This window comes from Malaclemys terrapin, chromosome 14 (assembly GCF_027887155.1).
Source record: "Malaclemys terrapin pileata isolate rMalTer1 chromosome 14, rMalTer1.hap1, whole genome shotgun sequence".
In the NCBI taxonomy this organism is placed as follows: Eukaryota; Metazoa; Chordata; order Testudines; family Emydidae; genus Malaclemys; species Malaclemys terrapin.
In genome coordinates this window covers 41461541-41478232 of record NC_071518.1, presented here as the reverse complement: position 1 = coordinate 41478232, position 16692 = coordinate 41461541, and the positions used below count along the sequence as shown (strand labels likewise).

At 53.4% G+C, this 16692-nt stretch overlaps 1 protein-coding gene across 1 annotated transcript in view; it reads right to left on the bottom strand.

The window, feature by feature from the left end:
* Positions 1-7315: 7315 nt before the first annotated feature.
* CALB2 (calbindin 2) overlaps positions 7316-16692 on the bottom strand; it is a 53019-nt gene continuing 43642 nt past the window's right edge. The window contains exons 6-11 of the mRNA XM_054048945.1: positions 15583-15660; positions 13127-13182; positions 12153-12192; positions 11999-12052; positions 9696-9767; positions 7316-7885 (exon numbers count right to left, since the gene is read on the bottom strand). Coding sequence (XP_053904920.1) covers positions 7769-7885; positions 9696-9767; positions 11999-12052; positions 12153-12192; positions 13127-13182; positions 15583-15660 — 417 coding nt within the window. The 3' untranslated portion in view covers positions 7316-7768. The remainder of the gene's footprint in view (positions 7886-9695; positions 9768-11998; positions 12053-12152; positions 12193-13126; positions 13183-15582; positions 15661-16692) is intronic.

Sequence of the window (16692 nt, the reverse complement as noted above, 5' to 3'; positions counted from 1 at the left end):
AGTGTAGAGCCCCTCCCGCACTCTGAACCCCTCAGCCCCAGCCTGGAGCCCCCTCCTGCACCCCAAATCCCTGATCCCAGCCGGAGCCCTCCCCTTCTCCCCCACATCCCAACCCACTGCCTCAGCCTGGTGAAAATAAGCGAGTGAGTGAGGGTGGGGAGAGCGAGCGACAGAGGGAGTGATCTGGGGGGCAGGGCCTCAGAGAAGGGGCAGGGGGGAGCTTAAGGGGGCGGGTGCAAGGGTGTTTGGTTTTGTGCGAGTAGAAAGTTAGCAACCCTAGCTGAGGAGTTGAGTGGCTAATAAAGGAAGCCCTTCAGGGCCACAGAGGAGAGGCTTGGGGGAGCATGGCCTTTGGGAGCTGCTCCTGAGGCAGGCGTTCTGGCAAAGGACAGGAGAGACATGGGGAAGCTACAGGGGTGGATGGAGCCTTGACACAAAGGCAGGTTGGGTTTCCAGAAGAAAGAGACATGGACACACACAGACTTGGGAGAGGCGGACAGGAGCTGGCCTCCATTGCTCAGAATGAGAGCTGGAAAGAAGCTGCAGAACCCAGGAAGGGGAGAAAAGCTGGTGCAGGAGTGAGCCCAGGGGGTGCCTGGGGAAAAGGGCCCAGAGACAGGCTGAGGCAGGAGGTGGGCCAGAGAGGCAGTGAGGAGTCTGAGGAAGCAGAGCTTAGCTGCTTATATAGGCTCCCTGGCCTGCAACCCAGAATAGAGGGAGGGCCCCTAGGTTTCCTTCCCAGCCACTGGGCAGCTGGTGTGACAGAGTCCCCCAAGACAAGGAGTATAAAGACTGTTGGGCCCAGCGCTGGGCTGAAGCCCTGGCATAAGGTCATTGGATTAGTTGGGGGGGGGGGAGAGCTCTCTGCTACCCCAAAGGGACAGGGCTGAATGTGACCAGGGTGGAGGACCAAGCCATGAAAAGAAGCAGACCACTGCAAGGTTGGAGAGAGGCCGGTGCCAGAGGAGAAGCTTGCTCCATGAGAGGGGCGTGCTGGCTGGTGAGTCACTCTTCTACATACTGTTTAAAGCAGTGGAATTCAGGAGGTAGTTTCTACCTGCTGCAGGTGGCCATGTGTACACAACAGGGACCACATTGCTCCCAGTCCATGGCATGGAATGGGCATGTTTTGCCATTAGGTTTGTCAAGACCCCAGACATAGGGAAACATTCCAGCTTCTCCCTGTGCCAGACAGCTGCTCTCTCTGCTCCCATTGCAGCAGTGTCACCGTCCGCTGCTTTACAGGCTGTTCAGAGATTCAAGTCTAGAAGGGACCACTGTGACCTCCTGTATAACACAGTCCAGAGACTGTCCCTGTATTGATTCTGGTTTGAACTAGAGCAGATCTTTTAGAAAACACCCAATCTTGATTTAAACATTGTGGGTGATGGAGCATCCACCCTGGTAAATCATTCCAGTGCTTAAGTGCCCTCGCACCAGGGGTCTCAAACTCAGTTTGCCTTAGGGCCAGGGCCAGGGCCAGTCTTCAACTCCTCCCAGCGGGCCAATCATGTCACTGAAGATGGTGTTCAGAAAAGAAAACGTTTATATTGTATTGTTTATTTCAAATTTCTTAGAAATAATAAAACTGTCATACAACTTTATACGATTCTTCGCCTGCCAGAGAGTTTTTAGTGTTTGCCAGACACCTGGCAACGCCTCCGTTCTGTCAGTTTGTTGCTGTTTGGCCTCTGTGACTGAGCAGTTGAAAGCTTCAGGATTGCAGCAAGGTGTGCAGCAGAGAGTTGTGTTCGGTATTTTGACTTGTTTATAGTCGTTGTGGGGAAAAAAGTGATGCGGCCTCCATGGCTGACTCTGCCCAGCAACTAGTGATGGTATCTCTGTCCCTCTCCCCCAGCCAATGGGAGCTACGGGAGGCGGCGCCTACAGCGAACATTGCCGGTAGCTTGTCTGCCTGCATCTCTCCTCCACGGGCCACAGTGGGGAGGTTCTTGGGCCGCGGGTGGAGACTCCTGCTTTACACCTTTATTTTCAGTCTGAATTTGTCTAGTGACAAGTTCCAGCTGTTGGAGCGTGCAGACGCAGTGCACCCTCCCCGGGAATCTGCGGAGCGTGACCGGCGTTCTCTCGCAGCCGGCCGCAGGGAACGGCTTCCAATGGCTAAATCTACATGGAAGAAATCCCAGTCTCCACTCTTCAGGTTCCAGGGGCCCCCTAGCCAGGGGCATGCTGCGCACAAAGGGGGGCACAGCAGGTGCCCTCCAAAGACAGTGACATTTCACTGCCTGCACCTGTCTGTCTGGTCTAACTTGCCCCCTCTCTCTTTGTGGTGCTCCACATTTCCAGACTGCGGGCAGGTGCTCTTCGGGGACGCTGTGTCTCGTTACTGAAGAGTCCGTTAAATCAGCCAGTGAAACCCAGGCTTCTGAGCTTTATGGATCACTTCGGCACCGCAGGGGCAGCCACATGGTGCTGACTAAGGCCCTCGTCCTGCAAACACTGACGCATGAGCCTAAGCATCTGCGGCACGTGGGCCACACGAAATCGGTTCAGTATAAAACCCGGACTCAGCCCTTCAGGGAAGAGCTCTTCTTTTGTCGGCCCAAAGTCCTGGACAAGAAGCTAAGGAGTTACTGGGGCCTAGTACAGAAACAGTAGCGGTTTGCTTTGGATGTAGTCTCTGTGAGTACGTCTACAGAGCAAAAAAACCCCACGTCAGCGAGTCTGAACTTGGGTCTACCGACTTGGACTTGCTTTACAGCCCTAAAAATAGCCATGTCGTGGTTCCTGCTCAGGCTGGAGCTCGGCTCCGAAGCCGGGGACGGGGTAGTTTTCAGAGCCTGGGCTCCAGCACTGTAGCATGAGCCCTGTAGACCTGGGCTCTGAGACTTGCTGCGGCAGGTGTTTATTTTGCAGTGTAGACGGACGCTATATGGGGAGAGATGGAACAGTAAAGATAAGCTGCTGCCTCTGTAGTCCCAGCTGGGCAGTGGCTACGGCAGGAGGACAATTTCCATTTACTTCTAGCCCCTAGACTGAAAGCTCTCTGGAGCCAGAGCTGCCCACCCCGTTGCCTTCTGAAGTGCCAAGCACACTGTGGGTACCTAACAAGTAACGCTGAGCCAATGAGTCACTCCAGGGACACAGGGTCATTCTGTCAGCACTGGACACTACGATCCACTCTAGTCGCTCATGGGGCAGCCAATGGGAGCGGGAGGAGAGTTCTCAAGCAGAATATTTCACAAAGCCCCTGCCCATGTGCAAAATCTCTAGCACAGAGGCCAGGTAGAAAGAGCTGTGGGATAAAGTGGTTTGTTGCCTGTACAATGCCCAGACATGTCAGCAGGTGGGATTCCAGTCTAATGGTGATCTCATTTCTATAGCATCTTTGATCCAGGAGGGTCCAATGGATCTGTGGCCACATTCTCTCTTGGTGTAAATAGATAAAACTCCACTGATGTCAATGGACCTCTGTACTTACACCCACAGAGCACTCATTTAAAAGATAGAATCATTTTTCCCAACCACTGAAATGCAGCCACCTCTGGGGTGGATTAGGGCAGTATTTGAATAGCACAGAGCACCAGCTTTAGAATAATACATGATGTTTAAACTACTGGGGCAGTTAAGGTAGATGACACATCACACACTATGGGAATTCAGGCAGTAGCCTAGGGCTAACACCTTAGAATACAGGGATCCAATAAGATAAAGTGAATCGATCACTAGGCAGACAGAGTCGCTGTCTCACCATAAACATCCAATATTTAGAGTAAATGATGCCGTCCCAATCTGCCATCCCAGAATGCAGGACACTAGCTGCCGAGTTTAGGTCCAGGGTGCACCTTGCCTAAGAGCTCACAGAGCGTTGGCTGTAATTACCACTTGGAGGGGAAGTTTCTACCTACCCCTGGAATGGAGCGAATGGCTTATCCCCTGATGCAGGCTGGCTTATGCCAGTTATTGATGTTTAGCCTTTTTTAAGATTTTGTATTTGAGGCCTGTGATGGGGTGTTTACCTCACACAAGGCAGAGCAGGTTAAATTAGACTAATTAACCTGAAGGGCTGCACCTGAGGGAGAGCCAGGGCTTGAGAGGCTGAGAAGGAACAGGGAGGTGGGGGGGGCTGACATAAAGTCAGGAAGTTCCCAGCAGAAATGGGGTTGGGCTGGTAAATGGTAGGAGGGGTCTAGGGAGAGAGCAGCTGGGTCTGGAAGAAGGCAGATCACAGTTGCTAGACATCGGGTCTCTGGACTGGAACCCAGAGTAGAGAGTGGGCCTAGGTTCCACTACCAGCATCTAGGACAGGGGTGGGCAAATTTTTTGGGCCGAGGGCCACATCTGGGTGGGGAAATTGTATGCAGGGCTGGGGCAGGGGGTTGGGGTGTGGGAGGGGGTATGGTGTGCAGGAAGGGGCTCAGGGCAAGGGATTGGGGCAGAGGTGGGGTGTGGGGTATATGAGGGGGCTCAGGGAAGGGGATTGGAGTGCAGGAGGGGTGTGAAGTGCAGGCAGGGGCTCAGGGCAGGGGGTGTGGGGTGCAGGAGGGAGCTCAGGGCAGGGGGTTGGGGTGCAGGAGGGGTGTGGGGTGTATGCGGGGGCTTAGGGCAGGGAGTTGGGGTGCAGGAGGGGTGTGCAGTGCAGGCAGCAGGCTTAGGGCAGGGAGTTGGGGTGCAGGAGGGCTGTGGGGTGCAGGAAGGGGCTCAGGGCAGGGGGTGTGGGGTGCAGGAGAGGTGTGGGGTGCAGGAAGGGGCTTAGGGCAGGGGGTGTGGGGTGCAGGAAGGGGCTCAGGGCAGGGGGTGTGGGGTGCAGGAGGGGTGTGGGGTGCAGGAAGGGGCTCAGGGCAGGGGGTGTGGGGTGCAGGAGGGGTGTGGGGTGTACGAGGGGGCTCAGGGCAGGGGGTGTGGGGTGCAGGAGGGGTGTGGGGTGTACGAGGGGGCTCAGGGCAGGGGGTTGGGTGCAGGAGGGGTGTGGGGTATACGAGGGGGCTTAGGGCAGGGAGTTGGGGTGCAGGAGGGGTGTGCAGTGCAGGCAGCAGGCTTAGGGCAGGGAGTTGGGGTGCAGGAGAGGTGTGGGGTGCAGGAAGGGGCTCAGGGCAGGGGGTGTGGGGTGCAGGAAGGGGCTTAGGGCAGGGAGTTGGGGTGCAGGAGGGCTGTGGGGTGTATGCGGGGGCTTAGGGCAGGGGGTTGGGGTGCAGGAGGGGTGTGCAGTGCAGGCAGCAGGCTTAGGGCAGGGAGTTGGGGGGTGGCGTGCAGGAAGGGTTTGGGCAGTGGCGTGCACCGGGGCCAGGGCAGGCTCCCTGCACGCCTGGCCTGGCCCCGGCCCCGCACTGCTCCAGGAAGCGCTGCAGCTCCTGGGGGAGGGGGTGGGGTGGAGGGCTCCCTGTGCACTGCCCTTGTTGCGCCTCCAGGTACCTCCCCGGAAGCTCCCATTGGCTGCAGTTCCCCATTCCTGGCCAATGGGAGCTGTGGGGGCGGTGCCTGGCGGCAAGGGCAACACACGGAGCCCTCTAGTGTAGACCTTCCTGTAGTTTCTCGATGGCATCGTGGCACGTGTGCTTGTGTTACAAATTAAAGGATGTTATTTCTAGGCTACGGCTACACTAGAGAGTTTACGGTGGTGGAGCTGCACTGCTGTAAGCTAATGTAACCGCTCTAAGCTGATGGGAGAGAGCTCTCCCGTCAGCTTCACGACTCCCGCCCTGTGAGCGGTGCTAGTTATGTCGGCAGGAGAAGCTCTCCCGCCAGCATAGTGCTGTCTACCCCGGTGCTTAGGTTGGTGTAACTTACGTTGCTGTTTCAAACCCCTGAGTGACTTAAGTTATACTGCAGTAAGGGCTAGTGTGGACACAGCCTTGCTGTCAGCTCACTAAGGGCAAAGAGAATCAAGGTGGGATCTTTCTCATGCATCATCACCTGTAAAAATGTTCCTAAGGCCAAATTAACCCCCCTAATACTTGTGCAATCCTATTGTCTTCAGATCAGGTCCTCAGTTACATTTGTGCAATCACCCTGCCATCCCTGGGTTTGCACAGGTGTCCATGATTAGAACTTAGAACAGTTCTATTGATGGTGCACATGGGAGAACAGACGACGCAGCTCACTCCCTGCCATGTCAACACGGTGCCGAACAAGATGAGAGCTTATTTTTATCCGCTAACTCAAGCGGATATGCTGGAGAGAAAACCACTCAGGCCCCTGTTCTGCCTTGCCTTGCCCTTTGTAGTGCTAAGTGAGTGTCAGATGCTACCAAATCACAGTTGTAGGGCTAAATTCTCTGCAGGCATATTACCACTGACCTTAGTGGAGTTATCAGCAATCATTTGCCCCCTGGTGTTATGCCCCCCTCAGACAGATATAAGTGATGATAAACACGCAAGGAGAAAATCTGATGAGTAAGAAATCATTCTTGCGTAGTTTCTTTTCAAACTAGAGACAGAGTTTTAAGACACTGGCAGTGGGACAAGCCAGCCCCATGGCTGCTGCAGGACCACAGAAACACTGACCAGCCTTCAACCCTAATCATGAATCTGAATTTCGGATGGCAAAACGTAACAAAATATCCCCCTATGGAGTCAGATTTTCAGAAGAGCTCAGGGCTGGATTTCAAGGGCTCAGCATTACAGCCAGTGAGATATTTTGCACTGAAACTCTGCTGAGGGAAGATTAGGGTTTTGACTAAATTATTATTTTTTTAAATTAAAAGTATCTGCTTTCCACAAGGAAATTCTAATTCTCACCCTCTCCGCCCCCATTGAAAGCTGAATACCCAAATACCGAAACCCTTCAATTCAGAATTGCTGCTGTGGTGCCTCGTTTGAGAGCCTCATGGTTCCATTCTCGTCTATGGGCTGGTCTCTCTGGTCAGACTACATTTCCCATGATGCAGCAAATCCAGCAACTGCCATGATGTACTACCTATCCTCACCAAGGGAGGAGATGGTGATGCGTCATGGGAGAGGTAGTCTGACCAGGGAGCCCAGCCTATAAATGGGAATGGGATCACAAGGCATCTGAACTACAAATTCCACTATGCACTACAACATCACTTGTTTTTTTGCAAACACCCCACCTCTTCCCCCCCCCACTCCAAAACCCCCTTAATTTTCTGTGGAACCCCTCCCCAACCACCACCACTTTCCGAACAGTTCTACTCAGTACCCCGCACCTTCTATTCCTGTGACTCTTCAGGAGAGATTTTCAACTGAGCGCAGCACCCAGTGTGCTGAGCACTTAGGCACCAGCTTGATTTTTCCAAACTGGGAGCTGAGCTCTTTTGAAAACCTCGTGCTTATTTGCTTGCAGATGTGGCCTTCATCGTCCTGGAGAAAAAGAGATCCAAGCGCAGCCTGTCAGCCCCGGTAGTAGTACTTAAGTTTATTTGTAAACTGTTCTTTGGTAAACAATAAGACAGAACTTGAAAAGAATAAAAAAAAAAAAAAAGAGAGACAAAGAAAAATGATTCACTCCAGATTCAGGAATGCACAGGAAACAAACTATGCCAACGCAAGACACAGGCTGTACCCAGGAAGAGAACTGGACTATCACCCTACTGAATACTTAGCCTAAATCACAGAGCCACTGGTGGATGAGGTCATGCATCACTGCCCCGCTCACTACTGTTGGCAAAGATTCTGTGACCTGGGTCACAAGCAGATCAGCAGGTCTAGTCTGGGGGGTTTGGAGTTGATTGGTCAGGGACCCACCCAGTTGCTCTCCCTCCTCACCTGCTCGCGCTTGCCCTCTCTAGTCATCTTTGTGGAAGGTGGCAGGGTGGGGGAGGTTTTGGAGGAGTGGGGGTGTTGCCTCTTTACAGGGGCGGCTCATTGCAGAGTACAATTTCCAGTTCCTTGCGGTATAGCTTCCCCCCATCGGAGAGGTTCATGATGCTCTTTCTGTAGTTGGTGAGCTGCTGGATGTTCATTTCCTGGCAGATGGTAACAGAAAGGAACATGATATAGAATGGCCGCATACACAGGACTAGATTTCAGTGGTGTGTCATGGGACGAGCTGGCCTTTGAAGTGGGGTTCAAGGACCTCCCAGATAGGGTTGCTGACTTGGAGTGTCTGGTTTTTAAATATTACCACCAGCAATGCCAGAACCTCCCCTACCCCGCCCCACCCCACCCCCATCACTTGCTGCTTTTCCTCTCCCACCCCCACCGGCCTGGGTCAGGAGGGACTCGCCCGCAGAGCTGGGGGTGGGAGCTGCAGCCACCCGATATAGGCAGGAGGCAGCCACAGCTGAGTAGGGGCTGGAGCGGGTGAAGACCCGGCACCTCCCCCATCTGCAGCAGCTGACTGGACACTGTCTGGTCCCCTTTTTGACTGGACTTTCTGGTTGAAAACCAGGCACCTGGCTACCCTACTCCCAGAGCAGAAGGATTTGGGGGATTGTAAGTCGCAGGGAGCATGGGCACTGTAGGCTGGTAGCAAAGCATGCTGGGAAGAGGGGCAGTATAAAGGTTGCTTGTGGCAGTTCCCCCTAGTGAGGAAAAAAGAGGAGAGTTGTATCTCTCCATGGGAGGAAGCTTGGATATGGGGAGACCTTGAGAAGGAGGGAGCAGAGCCCCTCATAGGAGACCCTTGGGTGGAGGGCTAACGCGATTCAGCCAGCAAGGGGAAATGGACAGCGGCTGTGTCTGAAGGCAAGAGGTGAGTTGCTTTATTCCTGAGTGGGAGCCAGGCCCAGAGGCTCTAACTCCGCCGTGGTTTGCCACTGCAACACCATTGAGAGCAGTGCAGTTTCCCCAGCGTAAGGTGGGAGCAAGATGGGTAAATCAGGCCCAGTCTCTGCATTTGGCCTACAAACTTGCTGTAGTTCACTTTGTACTCTTTCCCTAAGTACCTCTGGGACGCTGCAAAACAGCTGAAGCAGCTGGCCGTACTCTGGCTAGAGTGACCCTCACCCCTGCACAGAGTCAGAAGCACCGAACTCTTAGAGCGGAGCAGATGTGGGACTTCAGTGGAGCACAGGCCTCTGCACAGAGGCAAACTTTGTGCACTGAGTGGCTTGCAGGTAAGCACCCATGTCCTGACTTGGCAATGGGCCACATTCACCACTGCACAGTGCAATGGCATCTTGGCTGGGTCCTCTGCAGGGACTGGACCTGGAACCTGTGGATCTAAAAACACGAGCCAATGCTGCCTAAGCTCAATACTAATAAACCTGCTTACTGGCAGGCGCAGCTTCCTTTGTGCCACTCTATCGAGCAGCACCTTGCACTGCTGCAAAGGGTCAAGCAAGTGCAGGGCAACAGTGATTCAAGCGCCTGGCCTCCGCTGTTCCTACATTCCTCAGGGCAGACATTGCTGAGCACTGTGCAGGCTTCTTCACAGCCACCCGATCGGGTGCTGAGCAAACCCAGATGCCCAGCACTAGCACGCTGGCCCACCTTCTGCACCCTGCAGGATTGAACCCTCACTGACACGACCAGCTAGGACTCCCGCATGTTAACCTTTGGGCCAGATCCTCCAGTGCAGCTTCTGGGCACCACATGGGTCTGCAGCCAGGTTTCCCCAGGCTTGCCGCAGGTGTAAAGGATGACCCTGTGATGCACTGATCCTTGCCTAAGGCACTGCCCTGCACTTCATCCACACAAGACACAGACTAGTTGCGGAGGACGCAACAGCTGCTAGGGCAGACCTAGGGAGCAAAGCTGCTCTAGTGGATTTGCCCATTGACTTGAACAGGAGCAGCCCTTAGGTTTGTCTCCATTTGCTCCTTGTCAGCTCACCTTCTTGTTCTTCTCATAGAGGTCTTTCAAAAGGGCATCCAGCTCGTTCTCATCAATGAAGCCGCTCCCATCCTGGTTAGCAAGAGCAGGAGAATACACACATTAGGGGACATTTCATCCAACCCAAGGGGCTCTGCAATCATCTCCCTGCCTCTGCTCCCTAGGGCCGCAGTGGCCTTGCTGTCAATCACCACTGAACGGCTCAGACCTGCCATTCCCCTGGATCGCTCTCAGGTTTGGGGGCCTGTAAGCTACAGGAAACCCAACACAGCTGCACTCTCTTTAGTCCAGAGGGCAGCAGTGGGGAACTGGTTTCACTTTTGACTGTGTTCATAATGTGATGATGTCACAAGCGTAGACATTGCCACTCTCACTGGGGTAAGGCCCTGAGTCAAAGCCCAGTGCAGGCACCAGAAAGGCTTTGAGCATATGGCCTGGTCCAGAGCCCACTGGCATGACTCCATTGAAATCAAGGGGGTTACGCTAGTATAAGTGACAGGAGAATCTCTATAGCCAGCTCTACTTGCTATAAATATCTGCAGCAACAGTGGTCTAGAAAAGCAGGATTTCATTATTATTCTGTCTCTAAATCAACATATCCGCTGTGTTCAGGTGGGTGGCAATCCCTGGATTTACAGACTCTTTAAAATGTGCTCTTCTGTCCTCTGTGGGCAGAACTCCCCTGCTCACATTGAAACATTGAATCATAGAATATCAGGGTTGGAAGGGACCATCTAGTCCAACCCCCTGCTCAAAGCAGGACCAATTCCCAACTAAATCATCCCAGGCAGGGCTTTGTCAAGCCGGGCCTTAAAAACCTCTCAGGAAGGAGATTCCACCACCTCCCTAGGTAACCCATTCCAGTGCTTTACCACCCTCCTAGTAAAATAGTTTTTCCTAATATCCAACCTAAACCTCCCCCACTGCAACTTGAGACCATTGCTCCTTGTTCTGTCATCTGTCACCACTGAGAACAGCCGAGCTCCATTCTCTTTGGAACCCCGCCCCCTCAGGTAGTTGAAAGCAGCTATCAAATCCCCCCTCATTCTTCTCTTCTGGAGACTAAACAATCCCAGTTCCCTCAGCCTCTTCTCATAAGTCATGTGCTCCAGCCCCCTAATTATTTTTGTTGCCCTCCGCGGGACTCTCCAATTTTTCCACATCCTTCTTGTGGTGTGGGGCCCAAAACTGGACACAGTACTCCAGATGAGGCCTCACCAATGTCGAATAAAGGAGAATGATCACGTTCCTCGATCTACTGGCAATGCTCCTACTTATACAGCCCAAAATGCCGTTAGCCTTCTTGGCAACAAGAGCACACTGTTGACTCATATCCAGCTTCTCGTCCACTGTGACCCCTAGGTCCTTTTCTGCAGAAGTGCTGCTTAGCCACTCGGTCCCTAGTCTGTAGCAGTGCATGGGATTCTTCCGTCCTAAGTGCAGGACTCTGCACTTGTCTTTGTTGAACCTCATCAGGTTTTTTTGGGCCCAATCCTCTAATTTGTCTAGGTCCCTCTGCATCCGAGCCCTACCCTCTAGTGTATCTACCACACCTCCCAGTTTAGTGTCATCTGCAAACTTGCTGAGAGTGCAGTCCACACCATCCTCCAGATCATTAATAAAGACATTAAACAAAACTGACCCCTGGGGCACTCCACTCGAAACCGGCTGCCAACTAGACATGGAGCCATTGATCACTACCCGTTGTGCCCGACGATCTAGCCAGCTTTCTATCCACCTTACAGTTCATTCATCCAGCCCATACTTCTTTAACTTGGCGGCAAGAATACTGTGGGAGACCGTATCAAAAGCTTTGCTACAGTCAAGGAATAACACATCCACTGCTTTCCCCTCGTCCACAGAGCCAGTTATCTCATCATAGAAGGCAATTAGGTTAGTCAGGCATGACTTGCCCTTGGTGAATCCATGCTGACTGTTCCTGATCACTTTCCTCTCCTCGAAGTGTTTCATAATTGATTCCTTGACTCTTGAAACAAGAGTCTTCTCCACACCCCTTCCATGAGCAGAGCGGTTGGCTACGTGCTGGGGGCCAGAGCCCCAGCTAGCCTCCATTAGCATAATTATGTGCAACTCAATGGAGCCCTGCGGATTTACACCAGCAGAGGCTCTGCGTATGACGGTGAATGGGAGAAAATGCCAAAATGCCTTTCCCAGTCGCAGCAGGCTAGAGAGAATAGGGGAAATAAAGTGCTAGGAAGAGTTCTTCCTGGACCAAGCTCATGGGATTTCAGATCCCCTTGTGCTTCCCCTTCTCCCCCACCCCATCCACGCAAGCCTCTTACCTTGTCATAAAATGCAAAGATAGCATTGAATTCCTCGGTGGCTAGTTTCATTCCCTGGACAATGACAGGAAGAATAAAGAAATGAGCCACGCACACAGGGAGGGAGGAGGGGGAAAACAATCAAAGGGGAAAAAAGTGAGCAATCTTTTTTTACCTGAAATTTAAGTAGGAAGTTCTCCTGCACAGGTAAGAGTCTGCAGAGAGATTGTGAAAGGGTAAATCAGGAGCTGAGTGGAGACACTCACCCGGCACATGTGGCCACGGCGGGGGGAGGGTTTGGTCCTCAGAGCTCTGCACAGATGCTGCCCTGGAGAGATCGGCTTTGCCTGCTCTTCTGTGGATGTACCTCACTCAAACTAGTTAGTGGAGCCCCTGTAAAGATGGGCCTACAGTCTGCACCAACCGGCTTCTGAATGGAGGCCTCCCTGTTTTCCCACTCAGCCCTCTCAGGAAGGGCATGGTCCTCCAGTCAGGGAGACCGAGGGTTAAAAGCTGTTGAGATTGATTGGATGGTCACAGACCAGACTCCAGTGGATGTTTGTCTGCAACCTGATTTGGCATGATTAGAAGTCAGGCCAGATTTGGAATAGCAACGGGTGCTACAGGTTGGCATCGAGGTGTATTGGCAGAATTGGGCAGGAAGCAGTTTGTTTGTACTACAGTCTGCCAGGTTGCAGCTATTGGTCATTAATCTCCAGTCATGGGCAGTGGGGGGCAATGTTGTTCTTTTACAGAGGCCATAAGGTCAACGGTATTAGCCCTCCTGGAATGCTTTTTCTGCAGCTGGGCAAGCCATAGTATTCTCTTCCACTCCTGGTGCGGATTCCTCTCTGGCACTAGTGTGGTGAGAAGTCACTCCATGGAGCTCCATTGGTGCAAATGGGAAGGGAGTCAGGCTCCTGGACTTTAAGAGCAGTAGGGTGTGAAGCCCTTCGTTTAGCATGGCTTTGAGGCAGGACTGGAGTGGCTTGTAGAACAAGTTCAGGGGATACCTGGCATGCAGATGGAGCTGTAATTCAGCAAGTGGGGAGATGGATTTGACTGGGGGGAGGGTCCATAGTTTTCTTTGGCTCTTGCAGGGGGAAGACTAAGAAGCCCAAGTAGCAAGTAGTGCAAGAGGACCCTTACCGGGACATCTCCGACAGGCCCAGCTTCCCGTCCCCATTCATATCGAACATGCGCAGCTGATGGGACACAAACCAGCAGTCTGTTAGTGACCGGCTCTTCCCTCCACCAGCGTCCCCAACTGGGATTGCAGCCAAGCCTTTGGCAAAGCAGGGGGTCAGCTGACAATGCCAGCTTTCTACAGGGGGTAGGGAAATGGGGCCTGTTAAATTCAGAGTCATGGAGGAGGGAGGGTTGGAAAGTTCAGTCAAAAAGGGAACCTGGCAGTGTCTGGTCACCTGCAGTAACATGACTCTGCCAATGCCGGACAGGAAGCGCAGCAGCTGCGGCTGGAGCCTGGAGGAGCTGCTCTCTGCTCAGCTGCTCATGGAGAGAAGTGGCTGGCTGCCTCTGCCATCTCCAGCAGACAGATTGGTGTGTGTGGGAATCCTGTCAGCCCCTGCCCGCCCTGCTTTGCCCTGATTTTCCCACCTGGCCTCTTGCTCCAGGGACTGACCCCCATCCCCTCCCTGCCCCACATGGGCAGGCAGGCACTGTGTCAGCTCCTCCCAGCCCAGCTCTGCAGGCAGCAGGTGAGTCCCAGGATGGGGGGAGCGAGCAAGCGGGAGGCAGGGCCTAGGGGTGAGGCCTTGGGGGAAGGGGCAGGGATGGGGCTGGGTGCCTGGTTTTCAGCAGTTAGAAAGTTGACAACCCCAGGAGGAGGGCAGGCCTGGTCCAGGGTGTGTTATGGGGAAAGCTCTCGTCAGCCAGATAAGCTTGAGTTTATAGCTAAGTGAACTGTAGGGAGAAAAGTTTGAGCCACTGTTCCCTAGTGTAACTGCAATGGGCAACCCCCAGGGATAGATTGGGCCTGTTATGTGTGTCTGCATTTTACACTTAGTAAAGCCTGGGACAAGTTTAACAATACCAAACTCTTACATAGCACTTTTAATCAGTAGAGCTCAAAGCAATTTAAACAGGAGGCCACTATCATTGTCCCCATTATACAGAGAGTGAAACTGAGGCACAAGAGGGGAAGGGACTTGCCTAAGGTCACCTAGCAGATCAATGTCAGAGCTGGGACAAGGACCCAGGTCTCCACACTTCCAGTCTAGTGCACTCTTCATTAGGACAAACTGAGACAGGTGAAACAAGTGCATTTTCCATTTCACATGCCACTAGCCAGATTCTGTTGGGAATCTCAGCAGAGAGGCCAAGCAATTGCTGGGGGCCTAGACACCGAACTCCCCTTTCGTGCTAAGAGTGGACCTGTTGGGGCAGTGGGGGAAGCTTGCCCTGCTGCCAACCATTCTGTGGTTAGACACAGGCCTTTGTTCTCCAGGTCTAGCACCGGAGAACTTTGCACTGGCCCCAGCCTGCCCTTTCCTGTGACTGAAGGTCCCAGCCCAGGGGCGTGCTGCTCACGCTCCTACAACAGAACGGACTCGAGTTTCTGACCCAGATTTCTTACTGCCTGGGCATGCTGCAGAACCAGTGCACCCATCCTCTGAGGGCCTACCATTGCTGTTTGATAGAGCAGCACTTCTGACAGGCTCTGGGAGTCCCCTCCACTCTTTTGGCTGGAAGATGGTAGCGGTGACCTTGGGGAGTCATAGAATCATAGAATCTCAGGGTTGGAAGGGACCTCAAGAGGTCATCTAGTCCAACCCCCTGCTCAAAGCAGGACCAATTCCCAGCTAAATCATCCCAGCCAGGGCTTTGTCAAGCCAGGCCTTAAAAACCTCCAAGGAAGGAGACTCCACCACCTCCCTAGGTAACGCATTCCAGTGTTTCACCACCCTCCTAGTGAAATAGTTTTTCCTGATATCCAACCTGGACCTCCCCCACTGCAACTTGAGTCTCAGGGTCCTGAGACAGAAATAGAATTGCCCCAGCCCAAGCAGAAGATAGCATTCATCCCAGTGCTACAGGTGCTGGCCTTCTCTGCTACGGTCGCCATAAGCTCTTTGGGGCAGGTGTGTGTCCAGTGCATAGCACAACGGGGGCCTGAGCAGGCCTCTCAATGCTACCACAACACCTGTAGCAGAGAGTACCTAGTAAGGCCAGGAGTTGCCCTGCAGCACATGGGCTCAGTCACTGGTGTGGAGGAGGAGAGTGCGAGGGACACGTTCCCCACATTGGCTGAAGGAGCGGACGCAGGCTGGGGGAGCTCTCACTGCACCAGCTGAAGAGGAGGGGTGTGGGGGGAGCTCTTTACCCAGACCAGAGGGAGGATGGGGGAGCATCTCTGATTTTAGCAGTGGAGGGAGGAGCGGTGTTCCCTCTACTCTAACCCCGATGCTTTTCACCCTTCTTCAGGCAGCTGGACTCATGCAGACTGATTCCTCTTCCCCACAGCTTCTGTAAGCTCGCTGCACGTCTGCTGCAGCTGCTTCCTCCGACGCAGAATGGGCTCTGAATGGAGGGAGCTGGGTCAGCAGCAGCAGCACCCCCCCCCTCCCGGGATTGCTCTCACTTACTATGGTCTGTGTATATTCTTGCAGCTTTGGCTCATCGTAGGGCTTGTTCGCTTTCTTTAACAGGTCTGACAGGAACCCCTGCGACAGGAGAGGACCACGTAAGATTCGTGTCGGTTACAAACCCTGGCTTACCAAGGCAGAACCCCACCTGCCTTGCTGGAGTAAAACCGTGCCCCTTGTTTTTCTTCACTGGGGAAAAGGCACGTCCACTGCTGGGCAGTCTAGGAATGGCGCTGAGACGCGTCCCACCTGTCCAGTCAAGGGCTATAGCCACAATGCAAGAGCATGTCTGAAAAGGTTAGTGTGGGAACTTCAAGGGGTCAGTGGCTAGTACCTTGGCACCCCCATCGCTGTGCCAGTCTCAAAGCAGTGCAGTGCTTGGCACAAATTCCTCCAGGACTAAACCCGGGAATGAGCGCTTAGAGTGGAGTGCCTGCTCCTTACATACTCCATAGGAAGTAGCGTCTCCTCTACCAGCCAGATTTAGCCCCAGTGGACAGCGACATCAGTGGGGCTGGACCCACTTCCACTGGGGCTGAATTTGTCTTTAGGTTTGTTGGTGTAATCCGCAGTGAGCATTTCTCTCACAGCATCGCTCAGGAGATTAGGCATTTCTCACTCTGAATCACCCCCAACGGAACCTTCTTAAAAGCGCTCTAAATTCCCGTCCAGAATGGGAATTGCTTGGTCCCCGCTTCACTCTATGTGCCTTGAGAAATACCCCGACCCAAAGGCAAAGTGCACCACAGCTCTGACTGACTCCAGTGCAGCCATGCTGATATGCACCAGCGGAGGAGCTGGCTCCAAACGTTCTGCTGGCTCTTCACCCTCTGAAAGGCACATGGCACCCAGCCAAGGGGACTGGCCCAAATTATGTGCCCAGTCTCTCACGAGGTTTTTGAGATCAGGAGCACTTGAGCAACCCATCGAGTAAGGCAAACCTAGGAGGAAGGGGCAGCTTCCAGCATTGTACACGTCTAATATCCTAAGATGCACTGAGAGTGACCTGCCATTTCAGCGGAACAGGTGGTGTTAGTAGGCTCAGTGCAGAGAGCCCTCAACACTCCTGGCTGCTGATGGCAACTGAAGTTGCTCAGCACTTTACAGGAA